General features: G+C 46.2%; 1 protein-coding gene across 4 annotated transcripts in view; it reads right to left on the bottom strand.

Annotated features, from left to right (window-relative positions):
• Trappc12 (trafficking protein particle complex subunit 12) overlaps positions 1-24,350 on the bottom strand; it is a 58,450-nt gene that overhangs the window by 25,258 nt on the left and 8,842 nt on the right. For all 4 annotated transcript variants that reach the window (XM_021179212.2, XM_021179211.2, XM_021179214.2 and 1 more), the window contains exons 3-5: positions 19,661-19,777; positions 6,751-6,864; positions 5,443-5,581 (exon numbers count right to left, since the gene is read on the bottom strand). In XM_021179212.2, coding sequence (XP_021034871.1) covers positions 5,443-5,581; positions 6,751-6,864; positions 19,661-19,777 — 370 coding nt within the window. The remainder of the gene's footprint in view (positions 1-5,442; positions 5,582-6,750; positions 6,865-19,660; positions 19,778-24,350) is intronic.

Raw genomic sequence — 24,350 nt, forward strand, 5'->3', positions numbered from 1 at the left:
AAAAACCCAGAAGGTACAAGGAAGGTTCTCAAAGCCAATCAGAGAACAGGGTTGGGAAAGCGATCTTAAGTCCCTAAGAGCAGTTTTTCTGTCCTGAACACTGCAGAAAAACAGACAAAACCAAAATAATCCCTAGTGCCCGGTACATAACCTGATCCCTTTGTTTCATCCCTCCATGCCAGGGGTGGGGTGGCAGACATCTCCTGGGGAGGGTGTGATAACCCCTGGGAGTATAGAAGTAGCAGTAGATAGCTGAGACAAATCTGGGGTCATAGGGTTGTCTGACTCTGGGCCCAAAACATTTTGATGCAGAAGATTCCACAGGAATATGTGCCAAGCTAATTGTACTTGCTGTTTCCTTTTGTTGGAGAAGGAAAAAGTGGCAAGTGGACCTGAGGGAGGGAGAACAGCAGGCCTCCACAGAGAGCAGGGCACCTGTGCAGCTGTCAACAGCTCTCTATGGCCCCTGGGGATTACTATTCATGTACCTAGAGCTATGCCACTGTCTGGGCAATAACCAGGGCAGCAGTGTGCTGTGGCTTAGTTAAGAAAATATTCCAGGGGCTGGAGAGATGGCTCAGTAGTTAAGAGCACTGACTGCTCTTCCAAAGGTCCTGAGTTCAATTCCCAGAAACCACATGGTATCACATCTGTAATGGGCTCTGATGCTCTCTTCTGGTGTGTTGGAAGACAGCGAGTGACAGGACAGTGCACTCATATGCATAAAATAAATAAAATTTTAAAACAAAGTGTCAGTCATAAAAGAAAGGAAGAAAGAAAGAAGGAAAAATATTCCAGAAAGTTCTCTGGTACATGTGTCTCCATATGCCTTTGTTTTTGTGTGTCAATTTGACACCGGCTGGAGTTATCACAGAGAAAGCATCTTCAGTTGAGGAAATGCCACCATGAGACAGCTGTGAGGCATTCTCTCAATTAGTGATCAAGGGGGGAGGGCCCAGCCAATTGTGGGTGGTGCCATCCCTAGGCTGGTCATCTTGGGTTCTATAAGAAAGCAAGCTGAGCAAACCAGGGGAAGCAAGCCATTAAGTAACATCCCTCCATGGCCTCTGCATCAGCTCTTGCTTCCCGACCTGCTTGAGTTCCAGTCTTGACTCCCTTTGGTGATGAAAAGCAATGTGTGAGTGTAAGCTGAATAAACTCTTTCTTCTTCAACTTGCATCTTGGTCATGATTTTTTTTTTTTTTTTTTTTTTTTTTTGCAGGAATAGAAACCCTGACTAAGATAGTCTTAATTCCTAGTCTGATCCCAACAACGCTGCCAGGATGTCTGTGGTTGATTTAGATATAGTGTACATGGGGCCACCAGGAGTTGCTGCCAAATAAAAAGGCTAGGTTGGGCCTCTGAAATCAGAGGGCCCTCCTGCATGCCTGGAAATTATCCTTCCTAGAATGGGAGAGGCTCCCTTTAAAATTACTAACAAAGGATTAAATGCCCATACCATGGGAAGACCACCAATAAATGAGCAGCAGGAAATGAAGCCTGTGTGGGAGTGAGCCCCTGGGGAGGAGGCCCCGTAGAACAGGAGTCAGGGAAAGAGTAAGACCAACAGGTGGGGCTGCAGGCCCAGCAAGTCAGTCCAACCAGGCTGCTGACTTGCCAAGAGAAAAGAAACCACATCTTGCTGCTGGGAAGGAAAGGAGGGCACAGGGCTGTTTTAACAGCAATCTGGCTAAACTGAAAACTCTGGCACAACAGGCTTTAATAAACCACTTTTAACTTAGACCTTGGAGAACCCCATAGATGTTCACACAGAGAGATGTGCAACGATGCCTATGCTAGTCTTCGTAGGAACCCGGCACTGAAAAGAGGCTAAACTGTGCCTCAAATGCTCTTGAGCCAAGTGATCGCCATCCTGGGGAGTTCAGCCGCGTCCTCTTCCAGAAGGATTGTCCCAGTTGGGCTTGTTGACTGTTTACAGCCCACCATGAAGGAAGAGGAGACCCTTCCCTCACTACCCAGCCAATCCCCACTATCTGTTCTATGAAACTTCGAGCGAATGCATACAAGCTCAAGGAGGGTCTAGAGAATGCAGGCTAGAGAAGAGTAGAGGAGGGGGCTCCATCTATGTAGCTAGGGGAAGCCCTCATCCCGGCTGGGTAAAGTCTTCCTGTGCAGCCTGATGGGCAGAGGTGCGCCTGTGCCCTTGTAGGTAACCCTCACCTATACTCTGGAGAACTGCAGTAAACTCACTGGTTCCCCAGGATTAACTGTGGTGGGATCGAGACTCTTATGTCCTTGGGACCTTGGGAGGAAGGACACATATTTACATCTCCTCCCAGGAAGGAATTCTAGCAACCCAGGGAAAGTGGTTTTTCCCAAACCAAGGAAGACAAGCTCCTGACACAGAGAGCAAGTATGTTCACCGAATATGTGCGAATATGTAACCCCTGGATCTGGAAGCACGGAGCTCCTGGTTGGAATGGATTTTAGGAGGGGGCAGGACTGGTAATGGGAGTTGAATTCATGGGTCCTCAGTTCTGGGGAGGGACATGCAGCCTTGGCAGGGCAAGAGCAGTAAGTGTGGTGGGAGAGCAGGCCCAGAGGGCAGAGGGCAGAGGGCAGGACACTGTGAATGCTGGGGCTTTGCTGCCTGAATTCTCTTCTCCTTGCTGCTCCCATGAGCAAGAAGAGAACTCTGCACAGTAGACCAAGTGGGGCTAAGGGTCAGTAGACAAAGCTAATGGGGCTTGCAGAACAGCTGAACACTGGATAGAAACTGCTTAAATGTTCTAGAAATATATCAAATACAGCATTGTCCCTTTTATGAATGAAAAACAAACAAAAAACCTCAACTTCATTAGCTCCACACACAGTTCATCAAGTCTTGTTATAAATATCATGAATTGCTATAATACCCAATCTTAAATGAAATATATTAAAGCTCATTCATAAAAGTTATTTATTTGTTTGTATTACTATAACCCCCTTTTAAAAGCACATGTTAATGGTTTGCTTTGCTTATATATTGTGAGCTAAAATGAAATGAATGAATCAAATTCTTACATTTATGCTTGTAATGCCACAAAATGATAAGCAGCATTAGCCAGCATCCAGCCTATCACCGTGAATGCATATTAACACTTGAGCATGCATGATATATGTCCATTTCATACTCTGAATTAGCTGCTTCATGATGCACAGCTCCTGTCTTCTCTTCATCCACATCCAGGTGCCACTTAATTTTGGGCAGGAGCAGAACATAGGCTGCACATCCGCATGCTCCTCAGCCTGCACATCTGCCTGCTCTTCAGGTGGCACATCTGTATGCTGTGTACCTAAATGTTCTTCAAGCTGTATTATCTGCTGGGAGATATGGCCTCAAACTGGACAGCGACAACGGACTACTCGATGCCTGGACTTAAAGATTTATTTATTTACTTATTTATTACATGTAATACACTGTAGCTGTCTTCAGACGCACCAGAAGAGGGCATCAGATCTCATTACGGGTGGTTGTGAGCCACCATATGGTTGCTGGGATTTGAACTTCTGACCTTCGGAAGAGCAGTCGGGTGCTCTTACCCACTGAGCCATCTCTCCAGCCCGATGCCTGGACTTAAACATGTTGCTATCTTTCAAGGAAGCTTGTTCCTTGGAAAGTCCTTACAGAGGAATGTGGTGCAGAGGCCTCTGAGTTACCGTAGGCCAGCAGACCTGCTGCAACTGAGCAGCAGGACAGTGGTGGCCAGAAGCCCAGGGGAGCTGAGCTTTTTATCCCTCCTACAGCAAACACCTGCTTAGACTGTCCCCAACAGCTGTCAAGTGCTCAGAAGCCACTGGGATGAAATAGTAATCTTGCATCTGCAATTCTCGAGAATGTCACAGGAATAGCACAGAGCCTTTGTGCAGCTATGTGATTATGGGTTTAGTAGCCTGGTGCCAGTGAGAGATGAGCCTCTGTGGTTCACATTCTATGCTTTGTTGGTCACAGACAAAACCCTATTGAAACTAGTTGCTAACCTTGCGGTTAAGGCAGAGTGCGGCCGAGATGGACTGAGGAAACATTTCTTATGCTTTCAGGAAAATAGCTACTCTTCTGGGAAAAATCAGCTGTCTCCTGATGACCCGAGAAATCAAGAAAAGGAGACTAGCTAGAACCCTGGTACCCCCAGCTCCCATACACAGCGACGCCTTTAACCTGTCAGACCTTTGCATATGACAGGGGCCGTTACTCTTCATTAACAACTTGACTAGATTGGAATCATCCAGGAGATGTAACTCCGGGTCTATCTGTAAAGACATTTCTCAAAGTGCTGAACTGACATGGGAGGACCCACCCGAAATGTGAGCAGCACCATCCCATGGGCTGGGGCCCAGGAGTGAATTCAGAGACTGAGCAGAGCACCAGCAATCCATTCATCTCTCTGCATGCAGACTGCAGATGAGCTGTGATCAGCTGCCTCACAGCCCTCACCACCATACTTCCCGTCCATGAGAGACTGTGTCCCTTCTGAAACCGTGAATCAAAATCACCTGTCCTTCCTTAAGTTGACTTTTCGGGGACTTTAACACAGTAATGAGGGAAGTATGGTGTGCTGGCTTGAATGAGAATGGCCTGACGTCTCATATGTTTGAATGTCCTCCCACGATGGTTTTCTCCGTGTGACACAGAGTTGATGCCTCTATAAGGCCTTCCACCTCTGTGCTTTAGCTCTCTATTGCTGTAATAAAGCACCAGGACCAAAGCAACTTATGGAAGGAAGGGGTTGATTTGGCTTATGGTTTCAGAGGGTTAGAGTCCATGATGGCGGAGCAAAGGAACAGCAGAGAGCTCACATCCTGCTTCACAACCACCAGGCAGAGCAAGTGCTGGGAAGCACTGGCGGCTTTGAAACCTAGAAGCCCGCTTCCAGTGACACACCTCCTCCAACAAGGCCACATATCTTAACTCTCCCCAATAAGTGCCACCAACTGGGGAGTTCTTATCCAAACCACTACACTTAGACAAAAGGCTCTAGACAGTTTCAATCTCCTTTTCTCCAGCCTTACTTTTTGCCCCTGTCTTAGAACAGTCCATGATATGGCCTTGTGTTTCTAAACAATGGTAGAGAATGTGATGCCCTCCATTGCTATAACCAAATTTTTAAAATAAATTAAGAACAGAGTCTCCCTGTAGCTGCCAACAGAAATTTCAGGAACATATGCAGTTTTGCTCAGCTGTGGCACAATGGTGGTGTTCCCTTGAAGAACACTGGGTAACAGGTTCTAGCAGGTGCTTGTCAGCTGGCCTCTAAGAGACTCAGAAAACACCAAGTCATTCCTAGTCAGTATGTTCACAAAACTGCATGAATTGTTGTTGTGCTAGGCTACTGATTTGGTTTTTCAGACTTGAAAAGGTAAAGAAAAGCCAGACTTTTGAAGTTTGTATAAAGCACAGTAGAACACATACAATGGCATGAAGCAGCACTCACACTGCCTTACCCCTGCGTCCTGGGTACACTTGTGGGTAGTATTCATAGTACAGGTCTGGTTGATCCAGATTTCCAAAGGGTTCAAACTCCATCTCAGCATTCTGGAAAAGGCCCAACTTCACCAGCAGCGCCAACCTCACAAACCAGAGCTGAAATGCAGGATAGGACACCAAAGTCAGCCCTGTCCTTGTCCTGGTGGCCTTGTGTGGGGCCCTGCCTCTATATAAGAAAGCCAGAGCTCAGAGTTATGATTACTGCTGTCCTCCAGTTTACACAGTTCCACACTTACAAACACACTGCTCAGCTCCACACAGCAGCGTGGGGAATTTCATTAACTGAACCTAATGCAGTAACTCAAGGTGTGTGCCTGAGCAGCACATCAGCTTAGGAAGAGAAAACATCCCCTCTCTCTGCTGGGGCTGGGACCGGTGTGGACAGCAGAGAAGTGCAGGGACGGGTGGGGTGGGGCACTCAGCCTGGCGGAGGATGGCCCTTCAGAATGGAAGGGCTGACTCTGAGGAGGACCTGCAAGGTCAGGGAAGGGTACAACTATAGGCTTGGAGGGTGGTCTGTGAGGTGTGAGCAAGGTGAGCACCCAAGGCTATAATGCTGACGGCCCAGCAGAAAGAGGACTCAGGGTAGAGTGACATTCTCACTGAAGGCTGGTCTTCCCTTACCAACAGGACAGGGGGGCAAGGCAAACACAGTGTATGGGCTTTGGTGGAATACCTATCAAACTAAGAACAGACCACATGGGGGGCATTATACTGACCCACAGATGGGGAAAATCCACTGAGCAATGGGGCAGAAGGAAGCTGCCATGGTCAGGACAGTGAGAGGACTGTATCTGAGAAGAGCACACTGGTCAGGACTTTACAAACAAGAGCAGTGGCATGAAAGGATGCTAGGCACCATTCCCCCGAGTGTGACTCTAGACACAGAAGCAGGAGGCAGGAGGGCAGTGGGGCTGAGCAAGAACCCTACCACAGGCTGCTCCACAGACAGGCCTCTGGAAGCTCTTCTCAGTGGCAGAGAGTGTGGAGGGGGAGTCCAGAAGGACTTTCAAGGCTGTTCCTCACTAGAGGAGGTTTCTTCTATGCACATCTCTCCTTTCACATGCCTCGGTTTAGAATAGGTGAGCTCTATGCTTTCTGGAGACAGACTCTCAAGTCTTTTAGGAAGGATTTAACATGCAGTTAATTTGGGAAGGAAGGACCAGTGGAAATCCTTGTTCTGTTCCACCTTACATGAAAGGCCACGGTCCCTATATGTCCCCAAATGATGATGAACCAGGTAATACCACAATAGGGGCTCTCACCTGCAAGGAGTCTGTGGTGTGGCTGGTGGGGAGCCCATTCTTGCCATAGCCTTGTCCGTGGGCTGTGAGCAGGCGTCCACACAGGTCGACTGCTGCCCTCCAGTTCCTGCAGCTCTGTAAGAAAAGGAGCAGGCAGTGTTAGCTGCATGTGCATGTATGCACACACACACACGTGTGTGCCCCTACACACACACACACACACACACACACACACACATGCACACACATGCACACACATACACGCACTTTCTCACACATACATGCACTTTCTTGCTTTGTGGGAGCAATGCCATCCAGATCTTAGCAACCAGGGCAAGGGCATCTGGCTAGCTGGTGCAGAAGTTAGTAGTGTCACTTGATGACATGGCCACTGTGACTTGGCAGTAAGAGGTACAAGGAGCAGGAGCTTTGAGACAGTCAGACCCCAACAATAAAAGTGGATGATGCCTACGACATGGGGAGGTCTTACTGGACAGCTCCCCAATTCCTAATAAGACTGACTTCCTCTGCAGCAGAAAGGGCTACACTATGATTTCTGTCAATGTAGAATCAGTTCAATTTTATGTTAAATGTGCCAGATATATTTTTAGTGTGTCTGTAGGAGCAGCACAGACTATAAAATATGGCGTCTCATATGTTCAGCACAATTCTACTTCCTTAATAGTCAGTGAACTGGGCGAAGGCAGGACTGCCCACCCACACATCACATCTCCTTCATCCAGTCAAACCCCGAGGCGTGGAAAGGCTGGTAACAGGGCAACGACTCATTTGCTCAGGCTCTGCCCTGTACAAGAACAAAGGAATCACAAAGTAGTTCTTCAGGACAACATCTGTATTCAACCCTTTCAGGAACTAAAAGATCCTCACACATGAGTCTCAACACAATTGGCACATGAGTCAGTCAACAAACAGGCTGCCAACAGTTGCTATGGACAAAGTGGTGAATGACCTCGTTACTACTGGGATCTCGCAAGGAGGACGGGCATTCGATGCCTTCCAGGGATGGATGGAATGACCATGTGCATAAACTTCAACAAGAAGTTTACTGTGGCCAGATCGTGGTGGTGCACGCCTTTAATCCCGGCATTTGGGAGGCGGAGGCAGGCGGATTTCTGAGTTCAAGGCCAGCCTGGTTTACAGAGTGAGTTCCAGGACAGCCAGAACTACACAGAGAAACCTGGTCTCAAAACAAACAAACAAACAAACCCCCAAAAAACAAAAAAAGAAGTTTAGTGTGTGGGTGAGGTGAGTGTGCACAGCTGGGTGGCCAGACTGAACCTCAGATGTGATGGAGAGAAGAGAAAGGACAAGGAAGGAAGGAACAGGACACTTAGGGGTCAGGCAGGGAAAGCAAAGGGAGGGAGAAAGCACCACAAACAATGTCTGGGGTCTCTCCAAAAGGGGCTGCTTGAGGAAGAAGAGCCAGGTCAGCAGGGACAGGCAAAGACAATCCGAGCATGAGTAGGCCTTCTAGGCCTAATCCAAAGGGCTATAGGAAGCCCCCAAGGAATTCAAAGAAGAGCGATTTGAGTTGCCTTTGTCATGGTGTCCCTTCACAGCAATAGAAACCCTAACTCTAAACCAGAACAAAACAGAAACAACAAAAAGTCCCATGAACAAACAAATAACAAGAAAACTCCAAAATCAAAATGGAAGGGCGTGGGAGTCCTGAGATAATGTGCATCTGGGTAAGGCTTAGTTGTTCCTGGATAAAAAAATTATGCACATCTTTCTCCATTGAGGATAAGGATTCAGCTTTTCACTATGGCAAATGTCAGAAGGATAAAAATAGAAAACTGGAAAAGTATCGAGATGGCCACACAGGTGAGAGGCCGCAGACCCACCTATTTGCTTATGAAACTGAGACCAGGAGTTAACAGTTGTTGCAGAGTGGCCTTGGGCAGTCCTGGGGGATGCAGCTGTCACAAAACAGCTTATCTTGTCTTGTGGACCAGTGCTGGAGCAAGGTTTGCTTACTTGGTAGCAATGCACAGTGCCCCCCTCTGTATACAGCAGGCACTTACTAAGCACGTGTCTCACACACTTTCCTTATTCTTGTCATTCTTTGACTGACGGAGCACACAGTTCAGTCATGTCCTTTCCTTTATCTGCCTGTAAGCACACACCTGCATCAGCACAGTGAGCTGCCCAGGGCTAATGCAACCATTAGGGGAAGCATAATTACATCAATTATTCAAAAGAGCTTCACCTGACTCCTACTGGCCACCTCTGAGAAACTGTCTCTGTCTGTCCTGGTCTCTGAACCCTTCCACCCTCCTCAATTGTACCCTGACTTTCTCTAATCAAGTTGGCAGGGCTGTGGGTGCAGACTCACCTTCTGGCCCTTCGCAAACGCTCTTGCTCTCCACTGCCTCCTGAACATGCTCAGCATGGCTGCACTGACAGGATGAATGCCCTCAGCTCTTGGGGATGAAAGAACCTTGGGTCTCAATGGTCAGTGGGCACCAGAGACCAACAGTGTCTCACAGTTTCATTCCTTCCTTCACCTGGGGCTCAGATGGAAGTGAGTCTGGTGTGTCTGTGGAAGGCAGAGGACAGCCTTGGGTGTCATTCCTCAGATGTGCTCCATCTTGTTTTCTTGAGGCAGTCTTTCACTAATCAAGTAGGCCAGACTGGCTGAGCAGGGAGTCGTGAGGTCCCTCTGATCTCTCTCCAGTGTGGGGATTACAAGTGTGTGATTACAGATTATAAAAGCATGCCTGGTGTCTTAACACGCTCTGCTGATCAGATTCAGGTTCCCCTAGTTGCACAGTTAAGTACTTATTGGCTGACCCCATCGCCCAGCCTAGAAAAGTATTCTTTATGGTAACATTTCTCATAAACAGACCTAATTTCTTTCTCCACCTGTTTATTCTTTGTGTAGAGGAAGGCCACAGATTTTTTTGAGTTAATTTTATATCCAGCTACTTTGCTGAAGTTGTTTATCAGGTTTAGGAGTTCTCTGGTGGAATTTTTGGGGTCACTTAAGTATACTATCATTTCATCTCATAGACAGATATTCAAAGAATTGGGAGCAGACAGTAAACTCATAGCAAAACAAAACAACAAATAAAAGTGTTTACTTATACTAATAAACACAAATATTACACACACACATACAGATGCCTTTGTTAGCCTAAGAAATCAGAACAAAGTTTCAAAAAATAAAAGTGCAGTCAATGTAAATGTAATATTCTCTCTGGAAAACAGTGTGCATGAATGGCCTCTTCAGCATTTTCCTCCTGAGACTAACCCTGACGAAAGAGAGAGAAGAAAGAGCCATGGTGGTCTGCCCCTGGGTGTTTGCTGGCTCCTGGCTACAGAGCCCCTAGTCGGTCTTCATGCTAGGCCTCTGTAAGAGCACTGCGATGAGGCCTCCCACTGGCTTCTATGTACCCAGGGCTTTGAGGGTCCATGGTGGGATTCCTGGGAGCAAAGCACAGCACATTTCCATGCCTGACCTGCTCAGCTTGCTACTCCAACTGACCCCACCATGGCCACCACTCACAGGCTGGAAGGACTGTGGTACCTGCTGGAGAACCAAGCAAGACTGAGGTGGCCAGCTGCAGGAAGCAGAGGAGTAGGACCAGCTCCGTGAAAAGGGCGTGATAGCCAATCCACTGTGTCATGGCTCAAGAAGGCCACCACAGCCTTCCTTGTACTCTGGGAGAGAAGGCTGAACTAAGAGGTTGTTGGTGGAGACCCAGACTGGTTCACACTGGTTTAGCACGAGGAGTGAAGGGGAAGGAGAGCAGAATGACAGAAAAACTGATGGGCGGAGGCAGTGGAGGTGTGGCAGCAAAGTCACTGAGTTCCAGTGAAAGCTCCAACATCACCCAGGACGAGGGCAACTGGACCTGGTCAACAAGCAGCCTCCAAATGGATTCTTTCAATGCTGCCCAGTTTTCTTACCACCATTTCACATGTAGCTACCATGTACTGGCCATGGTAGGCTCGTGCCAGCAGAGCGTGGGAGTGTGTTGAAAAGTTTAAGGATTTAGACAGGCAGCCCTCTGTACCCACACAATCTGCAGGGGCAAATCTAACCAATGGATAGTGTTAGGAAACCACTTGTGGGCTGGTTTCATGCCGGACTTCCCCCACACAGCCTACATCTGTACACACACAGTTGAGGCTTCGGAGTTAGAAGGAATGCAGTGGGGACAACTACACTGGGGACTGTGTAAGAAACACACAGACAGCCGGGCGTGGTGGCGCACGCCTTTAATCCCAGCACTCGGGAGGCAGAGGCAGGCGGATTTCTGAGTTCGAGGCCAGCCTGGTCTACAGAGTGAGTTCCAGGACAGCCAAGGCTACACAGAGAAACCCTGCCTCGAAAAACCAAAAAAAAAAAAAAAAAAAAAAAAAAAGAAACACACAGACACTCTGCAGGCATGCAGGGATCTGAACCCCCTCAGTTTTGGTACCTCTCTGGGGCTCCTGAAAACCATCTCCGAGGGGTACCAAGGGATGACTGTAGCAGATCCTGAATGTCCTCATGCTAAGTTTTATGATGCCACGTTGTATGTTGGTATCTGTTTAACACATTAGAAAGTCAATTAGAATTTGTGTGTAGGCAAAAATAGGTACATGAGAAAAATCTGTTCACATATTTTAAAAACAATTCTTTTTTTTTTTTTTTTTTTTTTTTTTTTTTTGGTTTTTCGAGACAGGGTTTCTCTGTATAGCTCTGGCTGTCCTGGAACTCATTTTGTAGACCAGGCTGGCCTCGAACTCAGAAATCCGCCTGCCTCTGCCTCCCGAGTGCTGGGATTAAAGGCGTGCGCCACCACGCCCGGCTCTTTAAAAACAATTCTTATGTAGTAAAGGCTTCTATCTCATTTTATAATGACTCTGTATGGATAGCCACCATAAGTAAAACACTTAAATGTGCAATACAATTATTTGTAAGGAATTTACAGATAGGCAGTCCTCCATAGATGATTAAAAATAGTGAAATGTCTTCCATACACTGAGTTGTCTCCTCTCTCTCTCAAAACTAGACCTGCTAATAAAAATGGAAAATAACCCAGCATCTTATTTATCTTTTAAGTAAATATAAATATTCTGGAAGTAGCCTCTTCCCGGGATGAGTGGACTGCAGAAGCATTACCGGGTCATCAGCCCCTCCCAGAGTAACTGCTACAACTAGACTATACACGGCATGCATTTAAATCTGAAAAAGCTTACATTAACACGACAGCCAAACTCAGTGAGTCACAAGGTTCCACTTCCTCCTCACCATAACACACAACAGCCCAGGGCAGCAGCCTGACAACCCTGCCACCTTCATTTCTCAGGAGTCTCAGGGGCTGTAAGGGCATTTGGGAACAAGGAACTTGTGGTAGAGAGTCAAGGTCCAGGTTTAGATTTGGAACTTGCAGGCAGAAAGGGCTCCTGGTAACTTAGGACCAGTCACTAGTTGTGATTTGGATGTCTAGCCTGGGTCACCCAGGCACGAGGGAAACAGGAAGGGGTGTCCCCTCAGACTACTATTTAAACAGAAAGTCACCAAGAGCTGAGAGAGGAGACCATACACCAGCTGATCCCAGCTTCAATTCTCTGCCTCCCCCAGTCTTTATTTCCTGACGAGAGAATATAGAATACTCATTTGGCTCAAGTTTACTTTGTGTTCCAGACACTGTCAGGCCCAGGAATATCTTGTCACCAAGGGACCCAAGCATGACTACGGCCATATCTTCTCACTAGTCTGCCATTAGATCCTTTGGGAGCCAGCCAGGACAGAGGAGTTACTGCTGAGTGTGAGAGGGATGTCCCATGGGTGTGGAAGAGCCAAAAAGTAGCAAGGGACAAGATCTCTCAAGACCTGTTAACACGGGACAACTTGCAAAAGGTGCTGGGAGCACATGTATGGCAGGTGCTAGGTGAGCTGGGAGCACATGTATGGCAGGTGCTAGGTGAGCTGGGAGCACATGTATGGCAGGTGCTAGGTGAGCTGGGAGCACATGTATGGCAGGTGCTAGGTGAGCTGGGAGCACATGTATGGCAGGTGCTAGGTGAGCTGGGAGCACATGTATGGCAGGTGCTAGGTGAGCTGGGAGCACATGTATGGCAGGTGCTAGGTGAGCTGGGAGCACATGTATGGCAGGTGCTAGGTGAGCTGGGTAGGTTTCCAACAGGAAAAGCTTACAGTTTGCCTGACTTTCCCAACCATGGCTAAGGTGTCATGCTGTCACACATGAATATAAACCCTCCAGGCAAGCTTGTGTAATTTGCTTTTATTGTTCAATATTACTTTCAAACTTATCTGTATTGATGAATGTGGCTGTGGCTCATTTATTTCAATTGCTCCAGAGTGTTTAATTGACTGTATATAACATGATTTTCTTTGTTGTTACAAATATGTAACAAATGCACTTTTGTGTGTGCCTGCATGTAGGTGCACATGCCTTTGTGCATGTATGTAGAGGCCAGAGGAGAAAGCTGTGTGGCTTTCTCTATTGCTCTCTGCTTTATTCCCTGGAGAGAGCATCTCTCACTGTACTAGAACCTTGCTTCTTTGGTTTTGCTGGCTGGCCCATCTGGTTCTTACCAAGTGCTACAATTATAGGAATATGCAACTATGCCTGCCTTTTATGTGGGTGCTGGGGATTTGAACCTGGGCTGCATGCTTATACATTACGCACTCTTACCCACTGATCCATCAGCTGACAGCTCTTGTAGTTTTTTTAGCCTGGCTGTCTTAGAAATTGATTTGCAAACCAGGCTGACTGTCAATACAGAGATCTGTGCCTCCCTCTGCCTCCCGAGTACTGAGACTGAAGACGTTCCCCACCATACCTGGTTGTAGAAATATTTTTGGCATATCTTTCTATACCTGCACAAGGAGGTTTTTACTGTTTGCTGATTTGTTTCTGTTTTGAGATATTCTTGAGTGCGGTCAGGCCTAGAAGCAACCCTCCTGCTTCCACCTGGAGGGCTGGATTTTTAGGTGCTCTTTTCTTTTTGCCTTGCCTTTTGTGAAATCCTGTTTATTGCCAATCATAATCCCTTAGGCCTTTGCTCTTTTTTCTGTGGTGCTGAAGACAAGCTCAGAGCCTTGTGCACGCTAAGCCAGTGCTCTGCACTGAGCTATGACCCTATCCTTTTTGCGGAAACTTCTGGAGTGTATTCTGGATCTCTAAGACAGGCCCTGATGTAGATTAGGCTGCCCTTAGCCTTGGTACACAGCTGAGGCTGGTCTAGAACTTTGGATCCTTCTGCTTCCATTGGGAGCAATCCCCTGCTGGGGTTGCAGGTGTGAGCCACCACACCACGTCTTCAAGGAGTTTTCCAAAGCCTAATACTAGAAGTAGGGTCAAAGGTTATAAAACATCCATGTGAAAGCCAATTTTTATGTCAACTTGATACATACTATAGCCATTTAGAAAGAGGCAACCTTAATGTTCCTTGCCTTACACTGGCCAGTGGGCAGACCTGTACTGCATTTTCTTGATTGATGGTTGATGTGGGTGAACCGAGCTCAAAGTAGGAGCAGTGCCACCTCTTGGCTGATGGTCCTGGGACCTATAAGAAAGCAGGCTGAGCAAGCCATGGGGAGCAAGCCAGTAAGCAGCACTCCCCCATGGCCGCTGCATGAGCTCCTGCCTCCAGGTTCCTGCTTGAGTTCCTGTCCAGTGGACTGGAACCCAGGATATTTAAGCCAAATCAACCCTTTCTTCCTCAAGCTGCTTTTGGTCATGAAGTCTCACCACAGCAGTAGAAACCTAACTAAGACAACCATGTCAGTAGCTGCTCTCAGTCTGTTCTGGGGCAGCTTTATGGACTCCTTGTTCTAGCTACAGGCTGTGCTGCTGAGCTCTGCTAAGCTGCCAGGCTCGGGATGCTCCTGTTCTGTTTCTGCCTCTGTGACCTCTGCTGGAGATGAGCACTTCTATATTTCCTTGCTACCCGACTTCCTGGAGCCTCTTCATGTCTTTTATCTCTCTCCTTACCAGCCTATTTCTTCATCTTAGTCTGAGAAGTTCTTTTTATATCTTGAATGTAGGTCTTCTGTCATTTCTGTATATTCAACGTTTTGGATTTATTCAGTCTTTTTCAATGTTTTCCTTCAGGGTTCAGGTTTTGGGTGGTGTTGGTGGGGCTGGAACTGACCCCATACACACTGGGCAATCACTCCACCACTGAGCTACCCTCCCTGCCAGCACTGCTTCTCATGAGTACTCCCCACCTTCGCTGTTTGAAATGGTAATTATTTTCTTAGTGGGTTTTTGCTATTCTCAGCATTCTCTACCTTCTTATTTCCCTTTTGTTTTCAATGTTAGATATTGGAAATGTCTGGTAAAGAAATATTTTTTAAAATTAGAATTTGAAGTATGCCACATAATACATTAGGCTCCAAGAGCTCTTATATCTTATAGAAAGTCTATCTCTACTGGATAGGCCATGATGACCTTAGTTTGGAAGGAGAAAAATTTCTAAATTTAAATAGATATTACTTTTTAAGAAGTAGGAAATAAGACAAGACTCTGAAAACTGAGGCCAGGCGCTCTGACTTGCAGTGTTAGGACAAATCGCCCGGCGTGAAGTATCTGAGTGATTAGAGTAGGTGCACAGCTCGCCACACGACTCAACAGCATCCACTCTGCACACAACACCATGGGAGTGAGTAAAATGGCCTCTCCAGGCAGTGACATTTGCTTCTCCGTACATTACAGGTTTAGGACACTGGCCATGTGTTTAAAGATTTATTTATGATTTTCATGTAAGTACACTGTAGCTGTCTTCAGACACACCAAAGAGGGCATCAGATCTCATAACGGGTGGTTATGAACCACCATGTGGTTGCTGAGATTTGAACTCAGGACCTTAGGAAGAAGAGTCAGTGCTCTTAACCACTGAGCCATCTCATCTCTCCAGCCTGGTTCTTGTCTTCTAATCTGCAAAGTGTGGACTTTTGGGTGGGAATAGTTCCCCCAAACATGCTCCTCCCCACTTTTGGGGAAAGGTTTATTTAGTGTCATGGTTTCGAATTACAGTCCATCATAGTGAAAAAAGGGAAGTAGGGTGACTTTGTCCTTTGTGTTAGAGGCCTCCCTCCCTTATTTTGCTGGTTAGAAAGCAGTCAGTCTTTAAAAACAAAAATAACCCTCCCAAGTCCTAAAACAGCTTTTGAGACAGGGTCTCTTGTTGCTTAGGTTGGCCTTGAACTCACTGTGTAGCTCAGGATGATCTTGAACTCTGATCTTCTTGCCTCTACCTCTTCAGTGCTGACACTGTGAATGTGCACCATAACATCTGTCTAGCCTCAGTTTTCTAGGGGTTTTTTTTGGTTTTTTTTTTTTTTTTAAATGAAAAGCTCATACACTTCCCCTCTTTTTATTCCCACAAAAGATACAAAAGTGAGCCTTCCACAGAGAATGGTCATGGTGGAAGTGCTCTGCCCTAGGCTGGCCTGCAGCCTTCCATGTCCATATCCTCTTGAGGCCCCTCTGGTGATGCTCAGGGTCTGGAGGCAGCAGGGGCATATACATCATCCTTCTATGTGAGCTTCACACCTGTGAAACATCTGTGGTGGTCTGCATGAGAATAGGCTCATAGGCTCATAGGCTCATACATTTCAATGTTTGGGCCTTGGTTTGTGGAACTGTTGGGGAAGGATTAGGAGGTGTGGCCTTACTTAAACAGGAGTGTTACTGAGCAGGTCATTGATGTTCCAAACACCCATGGCATTCTCTGTGTGCTCTGCTTCCTTCTCAAAGTCCTTGCTCCAGCTGTCTGCCACTGACTACCCCATTCTACCATTATCAAGTCTTACCCCTCAGGATCAGCAAGCCCCACACATAGTCTCCTTTTATAAAGGAGTTTTATCATAGCAATAGAAGAGTAACTAAAGTCAGTCAGTCAGTCAGTCTGTCAGTCACTTTCAGTCTCTCTCTGTCTGCTACACAGGCCACCCTCATCTCAAACTAGTGATGTCCTATATACTGGAGGCATGTGACCATCTTGCCTGGCTTATTCTTCATTTCTCTTTCCAAAACATACTATTTATTTATTATGTATGTATGTATGTATGTATATATGTGTGTGTGTGGGTGTGAATGTCATGTGCATATCTGGATGTTGAAGCCAACATATAGAAATTGGTTCTTGCCGGGCGTGGTGGTGCACGCCTTTAATCTCAGCACTTGGGAGGCAGAGGCAGGTGGATTTCTTAGTTCGAGGCCAGCCTGGTCTACAAAGTGAGTTCCAGGACAGCCAGGGCTACACAGAAAAACCCTGTCTCAAAAAACCAAAAAACCCCAACCACCCCACCCCCCAAAAAAGCCCCCAACAACAACAACAAAAAAAAAGAAACTGGTTCTCTTCTTCCACCATATGGGGAATCATATTCACATTATCAAACGTAGCAATGAGTCTTTACCCACTGATTCGTCTTATTAGTCCTCCTTCTTCCATTTTTTTCAAACCAGCATTCTGACTCTACAGTTTCTGCTTCCTGCCCAGAGCCAATTCTCTATAGTTCTCTATACACCATCTGTGTGCAGACTCTGTCAATGAAGTAGCTGTTTCCTGACTGTCAGGATGCTTGTTACAGGGCTAGTTTTCATGGTTTTGCTGCACCTGAAGACAGACTTGCCCACCGACACTGAAGTCACTATTGTCTGGGGACAGAGGAAAGGCTCAGTGTATTGTCAAAACACTGGCTTTTTTGGGGTGTGTGTGCATGAGTAAGATTAAAAAGGTTTTCTGGGCAAAAGAACAGAGATAAAAGGAAGATAAAAACATACACTGAAGGCTAAGAAGCAAACCTTTGGATGACAGGAACAAATTTTAGTTATTTTTCCTTTGGGCATTGTAGGACACAGGTGTCATATGTGCAGCTAAGAAGACACTGGGATATAAACTGCTGCAGAAGGCAGTGGGGTGGGAATCAGGCACCAAGAGTGGAAATCCTGACTGATGCCACCACAGAGGATGTCTTGGCATAGCTGTCTGAAAGGCCTGCATGTCTATGCTCTGGAACAAGGTTTACATTGCTAGTTGTGGCTCAGTTACAGAGGCAGCCTGACTCCTTCTAAATCATGGAAGACAGATGTCAAAAATATTATTATGTAGGGGCTGGAGAGATGGTTCGGAAGTTAAGAGCAATGGCCGTTCTTCTAGAACACCTGGGTTTGAATCCCAGCACTCACATGGTAGCTAACAACTAACTCAACCAGTCCCAGGTTACAGGATGTGGTCTCTACTCTGTGGGGGGACTGTGGACACACATGATACACAGACATGCATGCAGGCGAAACACCCATACATACATGCAAACTTACATTTTATAAATAATACATTTTTTTTTAAATTAAAAAAGATCCTTCATGTGGCTTGGGATCTGGATTCAAGACAACCTGTCAATGAAGGAGAAAATCCGCACACTGCTCTGTTAAGATTAGACATCTACTATCCCTGAGTTGTGACTCAGGGCACCTCTCACACTTCTGTCACCTCTGCCAGGTAAGGACAGGTGAGGTTTACTTGCCTTTCACATCTGCGTTGAACGTGGACCTGATGTCAGTATGAGACTGGTGCTTATCTCACTCTGCACTGCACCGTCAACTGCTCATACAGCTAAGGCTTTTTTTACCTGATGTGAAAGGTGTAATCCCAGCCTGGCCAGCTGACACTCCACAATGGGTGTCTCCAACATAAACTCAGAAAGCTTTTTTGTTTTTAGTTCATATGCTAACCTTCACCTGACATAAAAACTTTTTTTAATTTCATTTTCTTTAGGTATTTTCTGTGTTTATGTGTGCACGCGGATGCACGTGGAAGTCAGAGGACAATTTTCTCTCCTTCCTCCTTGTCAGACTTGGGGATTAAACCCTGGCCTTTACCCTCTGAGCCTTCTCACCTGCTTCCTTTACCTTATTTAGATGATCTGCAGTTAACCCTTAATAAAAAGTGTAAGCCTCAAATGGTATATCTTTCGAACCTACTCAAATAGTATACCTTTAGGTCCTAAAACTTGCTTGAAACAAAAAACTAGTTATGACAGGGGAAAAACAAAAACAAGCAAAATAAACCCAAGACACAACTCCTGAAAAAATGAGTGGTATAAGCAGAAAACCCAGTGACTCCCTGTCTGCTCATCACAGTCAGGAGAGTGACTGAGCAGTCAGGGAACGGCTGAACCTCCCTTTGCCTTAGCCCAACATCGCTTCCCAGACCCCTTCCGAAACAAGGCATGCCCACTGACCGTGCTCAGACGTGGACACCATGGGGAGTAAGGCTACCAATTGAGAGCATTCCTTTATCAGAAGGAATTCTGCCCGAGGAGTCCTACAGGAGACACGTATGATCAACTTGTAGGACTTTCCCTAATAATCCAGAGGAAACTGGTTACACTGCTGAAGTTCTCCCACAATTCTGAATTCACTGGAACAAAGTCAGCCAGTGTAGTGCTGACGAAGCAGAACTAGCAGATTAGAGACCCGTTCATAGAACAGAGGGAAATTTGAAAGTGTTCAGGAATTCTCCAGTTAAACAGTAAGCCTAGACTAAATGGAGGACATATGAAATGACCATCAAGGCAAGAAGAGGGTGAGGAGGGTCCCTTGAGCCTGTGAAAATCAGGCCAGTCTAGGTGACACAGTGAGACTATCTCAAAAAATACAAATGAACAAACAAACACACAAACTGTCTGTCTTTGTTCTAGCAATGGGAGTCTGCTACCTGGCTGCCTGCAGCCCTCTGATTGTTCACAGTGACCAAATGAACTTCAGATGATCAGCAGCTGGCGCAGTGCTCCTGCTTCCCAGGACTGACATCAAACAGGACAAGGCTTGCTCTGCAGCAGATTCTTGCGCTGTATTCAGAGCAATTAACGTCCAGGGAAGGAGCTAGAAGGAAGCCGGGCTTATCAAAGACATGCTGAAATCAGTGTGTGGTTACTTACAATGAGCTGCTTCAGCCCCACAAAGGACTGCTCCACTGAGCTGGCATTTAAGACCTGTCTCTTTGCTGCAGCCTTCTCACCCAGGAAGCGAAGCATCAAGTCTTTAACTGCATCTCCCTGGAAAGAATGTGGGAGAGAGAGGCAGAGATAATGAAATGTTTACAGCTTTGCACAAGAAAACTGCAATCAGTCAGAAGCTAAGCCATCACTTCTAGAAGATTCCTAGTTTTACAACTAATCTTTATTTTGAGAAGGAAGTAGTATATCACCACCACATCAGGCTTTCTGTAGAGCCCACAGCCTGTCAAGGACAGAGACTTCCAGCACAGGAGAGAGCCCCCATCCATGTGGGAGACCAAACAGGCTTGTGTCGCACCAGCTCCTCAAGCTTCCTGGGATGCCGTGTGTGTGACATTACCTCCACCAGCATGCTGGTGGCTCCTTCACTAGCCAAGCCCAATATGATCAGAACTCTTGTCACTGTCTTGTACCCAGGGTTCTGGGCTTGCCAGAGTTGGAGGATGTACTTTAAAACTGTCTCTGCTCTGGGCCACTTTTTGTCTCCTAACTTTATTCTTTTTGCTATACCCATCTAGAAGCAAGATGGAAGACATCAAGTGTTGCTTCAGCCATTATACTTCCTTTAAAAGGGAAGTCACAGATGAGCAGGGGAGGAGGAAAGGCCCATGTGAGCAGTGGGGAGAAAGGTCCTAAGGGCCTGGAGTGATGGGAGCAATATAATGGACATGAAGCATGGGACATGACAAATGATGAGGTCACAAGCTCCTGATTCTGTAAGGCTACATGAATGAGGTGGGTGATATACCAAGTCAGTGACTAATGAGGACAAGCATTCACTCTGCTCACACCAAGAAGTTGTGACAGTGCAGAGAGAGCACTGTGCTGCACAGGCCGCGGGAGATCCCAAACCTGCTTGCTGGAGATGGTGCTGTGGACGCTGTCTGTTCTTTAGCCACCTAGAGAGGTAGGCTGCCTACCTCAGCACGAGGCCATTTGGGCTCTGTGCTGTTTCTGGCTCTGTGGTGGTCGAGCCTGGTGCTTAAAGAGGCAAGTACGCTACTATACTGGGGCAAATATTTAGTAGCGGCAAATTTGTAATTTCTGCTTTTGGAGAATAAAGTTAAAATACTCCAACTATCACAGCCACGGGAGCAGCTGAGTGCTCTAGAAGCAATGTTTAAAAAGCAAATAAAAATGGGCTAAAATGTGGGATCCCATGAACTACAAAAGTCCTGCTTGGGCCAAATGCAGAGACTTTCTAGAATTGTGGAGGCAGAGAGCTGAGCAAAAAGCAAACTCAAATCTGAATCTCCTGCATCCCAGTGACATTCTCCACTAATGAGATCACACCATAAATATATTTTATCCTTAAAGTTCAGCTTCTGTAAAGATGGCTCAGCAGGTGACAGCGCTTCCCTCGCACCACATAAGCCTGGGAATTGGAACTCAGTCCTGGGAATCCAGGCAAAGGTGGAGGGGAGAAACAACTCTATCTATCAAGCTGTTTCTGTCCTCCACGTATGCACTGCAGAATACGTGGACACACACACACACACACACACACACACACACACACTCACTCACACATGTGCACATGTACACACACACATACACACACACTGCACAAACTAATAAATAATGTAAACATTTAACAAGGATCAGTTATGACAGCACACTCTTTGGGTAGAGAGGTATGGTTGACTAATCAAGGTCTCATTTAAGACAGCCCAAAGCAATCACCACACATCCTATGACACATCTTGTGTCTGCTGTGTTTCTAAACTGAAGGTGAAGATGGCAAGAAAGACGATGGAGTTCTACTTTGCCTTCTTCACGGCCACTAGAATGAGGAGAGGCAGCTGGGCTGCTGCAATGGGCTGGGATGTCACTGCAATCTCAGACCTGCTCTAGCCTAGGATGGGGTCATGGAGGGAAGGCCTTGAGGACACCACACCCTTCTCCTGAGGGAGTGAGTAGTTCTTAAAGGTCAGAGTGCTGGGATCTGAACTTGGGTCCTCTGGAAAAGCAGCAAGCAAGATCTTGATTGCTCAACTATCTCTCTAGCCCAGTCCCAGGACTGAATAAATCTTTAAATTTTCTCCTTTTTAGATGTATTTATTTTATATGTTCTAGGGTTCTGCCTGCATGTGTGCATGTGTATGGCTGAAACCTGAAGAGGTCAGAGGGTGGTGTCAGATCACTCGGAACTGGAGTTATGGGTGGCTGTGAACTGCCATGTAAGTGCTGGAAATTGAATCTGAGTCCTCAGAAGAATATCAAGTGCTCTTAGCTACCAAACCAAGCCATCTTTCTACCCCACAGTGGTCAAATATTAAGGCATCCTGGGAGAAAGCACACACGAGCTACAGAAGACAAGGTGTCCCCGTGCCTTAAGAAATGAAGATGTAATAAGTTCTCAAACTGACAACAGCTAGAAGAATATAGATGGACTAATAGGCCTGTGATTAAAAAAAAAAAATGAGGGTTTTGTCTTCAATAGACACCATAAGACTATGTACTGGGCTGGCGAGATGGCTCAGTGAATAAGAGCACTGACTGCTCTTCTGAAGGTCCTGAGTTCAAATCCCAGCAACCACATGGTGGCTCACAACCATCTGTAATGAGATCTGGTGTATCTGAAGACAGCTACAGTGTACCTATACAAAATAAATAAATAAATCTTAAAAAAATATATAAAAAAGACTATGTACTAGCAAGGCCCAGAATAGGGAAAATATTTGCTATAGATATTACTCATTCCCATTAACTGAGTTTAAAGAGCTTTTAAAGTTAGGCAGTAATAGGAAGAGAGATATTCAAAGCTTAAAGACAAAGAAAACATTCAAACAGACAACTTCACAAATTGTTTTCTGAGGGCTGGCAGGATGGCTCAGTGGGTGAAGATGGTGCCAAGCCTGAAGATCTGGATTTGGTCCTTAGGGCCACATGCAGAGAATTGTCTTCTGCGAGCTGTCTACCGATTTCCGTATATGTCTATTCCCAACAGATAAGTAAATAAACATAAGGAAAAAAAGATTTAAAAAAGTAGCATATATAGCAAAAGGTGTTTGATATCGAAAGTGACTAAAGAATGCAGACTCCATTTCCAAGGCAATAGCAAGTAAAACAACAGCAGCAACAACACGTCCCCAAATTTACTAGAACAACCAGAGTGCTGGAGACAATGTAAGCTGACATGTCCATTTTGGAAGCCTGGTATGATACTTTATTACAGAGTTACGCCCACATTTCCATAGACAAGCTAAGGAAAACAGTGGCATAATCCACACACAGGACTCAGCACAATGTCTGGCCATGAACCCCCAGTCCTCTGCTTCAGCTTCCCTCATGCCAGAGTTAGCTGCACTCAAAACACCTCACCTATACCATTGTTATTTTGCTAAATTACTAATAGGAATGTGAGTGTGTATGACACACATACACATGGACACACAAAGTTGACTGCATGATTAGCTTCCTTGGTCTGAACCCTTCCTTCAGCTTCTAACAATTCAACACAGGGTAGTTCTGGAACATACTTTATGCTATGCTGGACATCTGCATGTGCTGCCCTGGGTACATGTATTTGCATGCTGGACATACTTGACCGGTGCAGCCATAGCATGCAGTAGTTTAGCAACAACAGCTACTACTGATATGAAAAGCTGAGACTTTTTGTGTCAGGGAAGTCATGGCGGAAGTGGCTTCATTATCCATAAATCTCTATTTTCACCTTCTAGGGATACAATACCTTACTTTTGCCTAACTAACCCTGATCTGCAGGCTGCTGTGGTCAAGTGGCTGAGTCCTGTGTCAAGGGACACTGGGAAGGGTATGCACACTTCGTTGTCCAGTGATACACCTGTTGAAGGGATGCTCAAGTGCCCTACCTTTCCTCGCCCTGATGGTGGGGAGTCCTGACAGATGGATATACTTTTGTTGGGGTGCCCTGCCACCCCACAGCCCTGATCACCTTTAGCTGACTTTCCACTATATGGATACAAACTCCTATCCAATCCAGCCACTGTCATTTAGGCTGCCACTGGGTTAGTGCAGCTCAACGGAAATTTCAACTTTTGGTTCACTCAAGTTTTACCATTCCATGGATATCTCTGGGTCACGTATGCAAGTCCCTGAAGCAGCCCCTTCAATGCAAAGTTTGTCCAATACACATGCATCAGCACCAGGTAGTTTCTGAGATCCTCAAAGAAATCTTGTGTGTTCCCAGATCATTTTTTTTACCAGATGCTAAAATTAAACCGTTTGCTTATTTGATTTCTAGCTTTGTTTTATTCCTCCTTCTCTCTGTGTGTGAAAGCCACAAGTGCAGTGCCTGCAGAAGCCAGAGGAGGGCATCACGTCCTGGAGCTGGAGTTACAGGAGGTTGTGAGCTGCCTGACCTGGGTGCTAGGAACAAAACTTGGGCCCTCGCAAGCGCAAAAAGCACTTTTAACCACAGAGTCACTTCTCCAGCTCTCTAACTCTACTTTAAAAAGGCATGTGGGTAAGAATAGAACATTGTATGTATGTATGTATGTATGTATGTATGTATGTATGTTATGTTATGGCTTTCTTGAAGCAAGGTCTCATATGTCTTAGGGTTACTATTGCTGTGATGACCAATGCACCATGACCAAAAGCAACCTGGGGAGGAGAGGGTTTGTTTGGC

The sequence above is a fragment of the Mus caroli genome, unplaced genomic scaffold, assembly GCF_978045245.1.
Source record: "Mus caroli unplaced genomic scaffold, Mus_caroli_1 scaffold_14, whole genome shotgun sequence".
Taxonomy (NCBI): domain Eukaryota; kingdom Metazoa; phylum Chordata; class Mammalia; order Rodentia; family Muridae; genus Mus; species Mus caroli.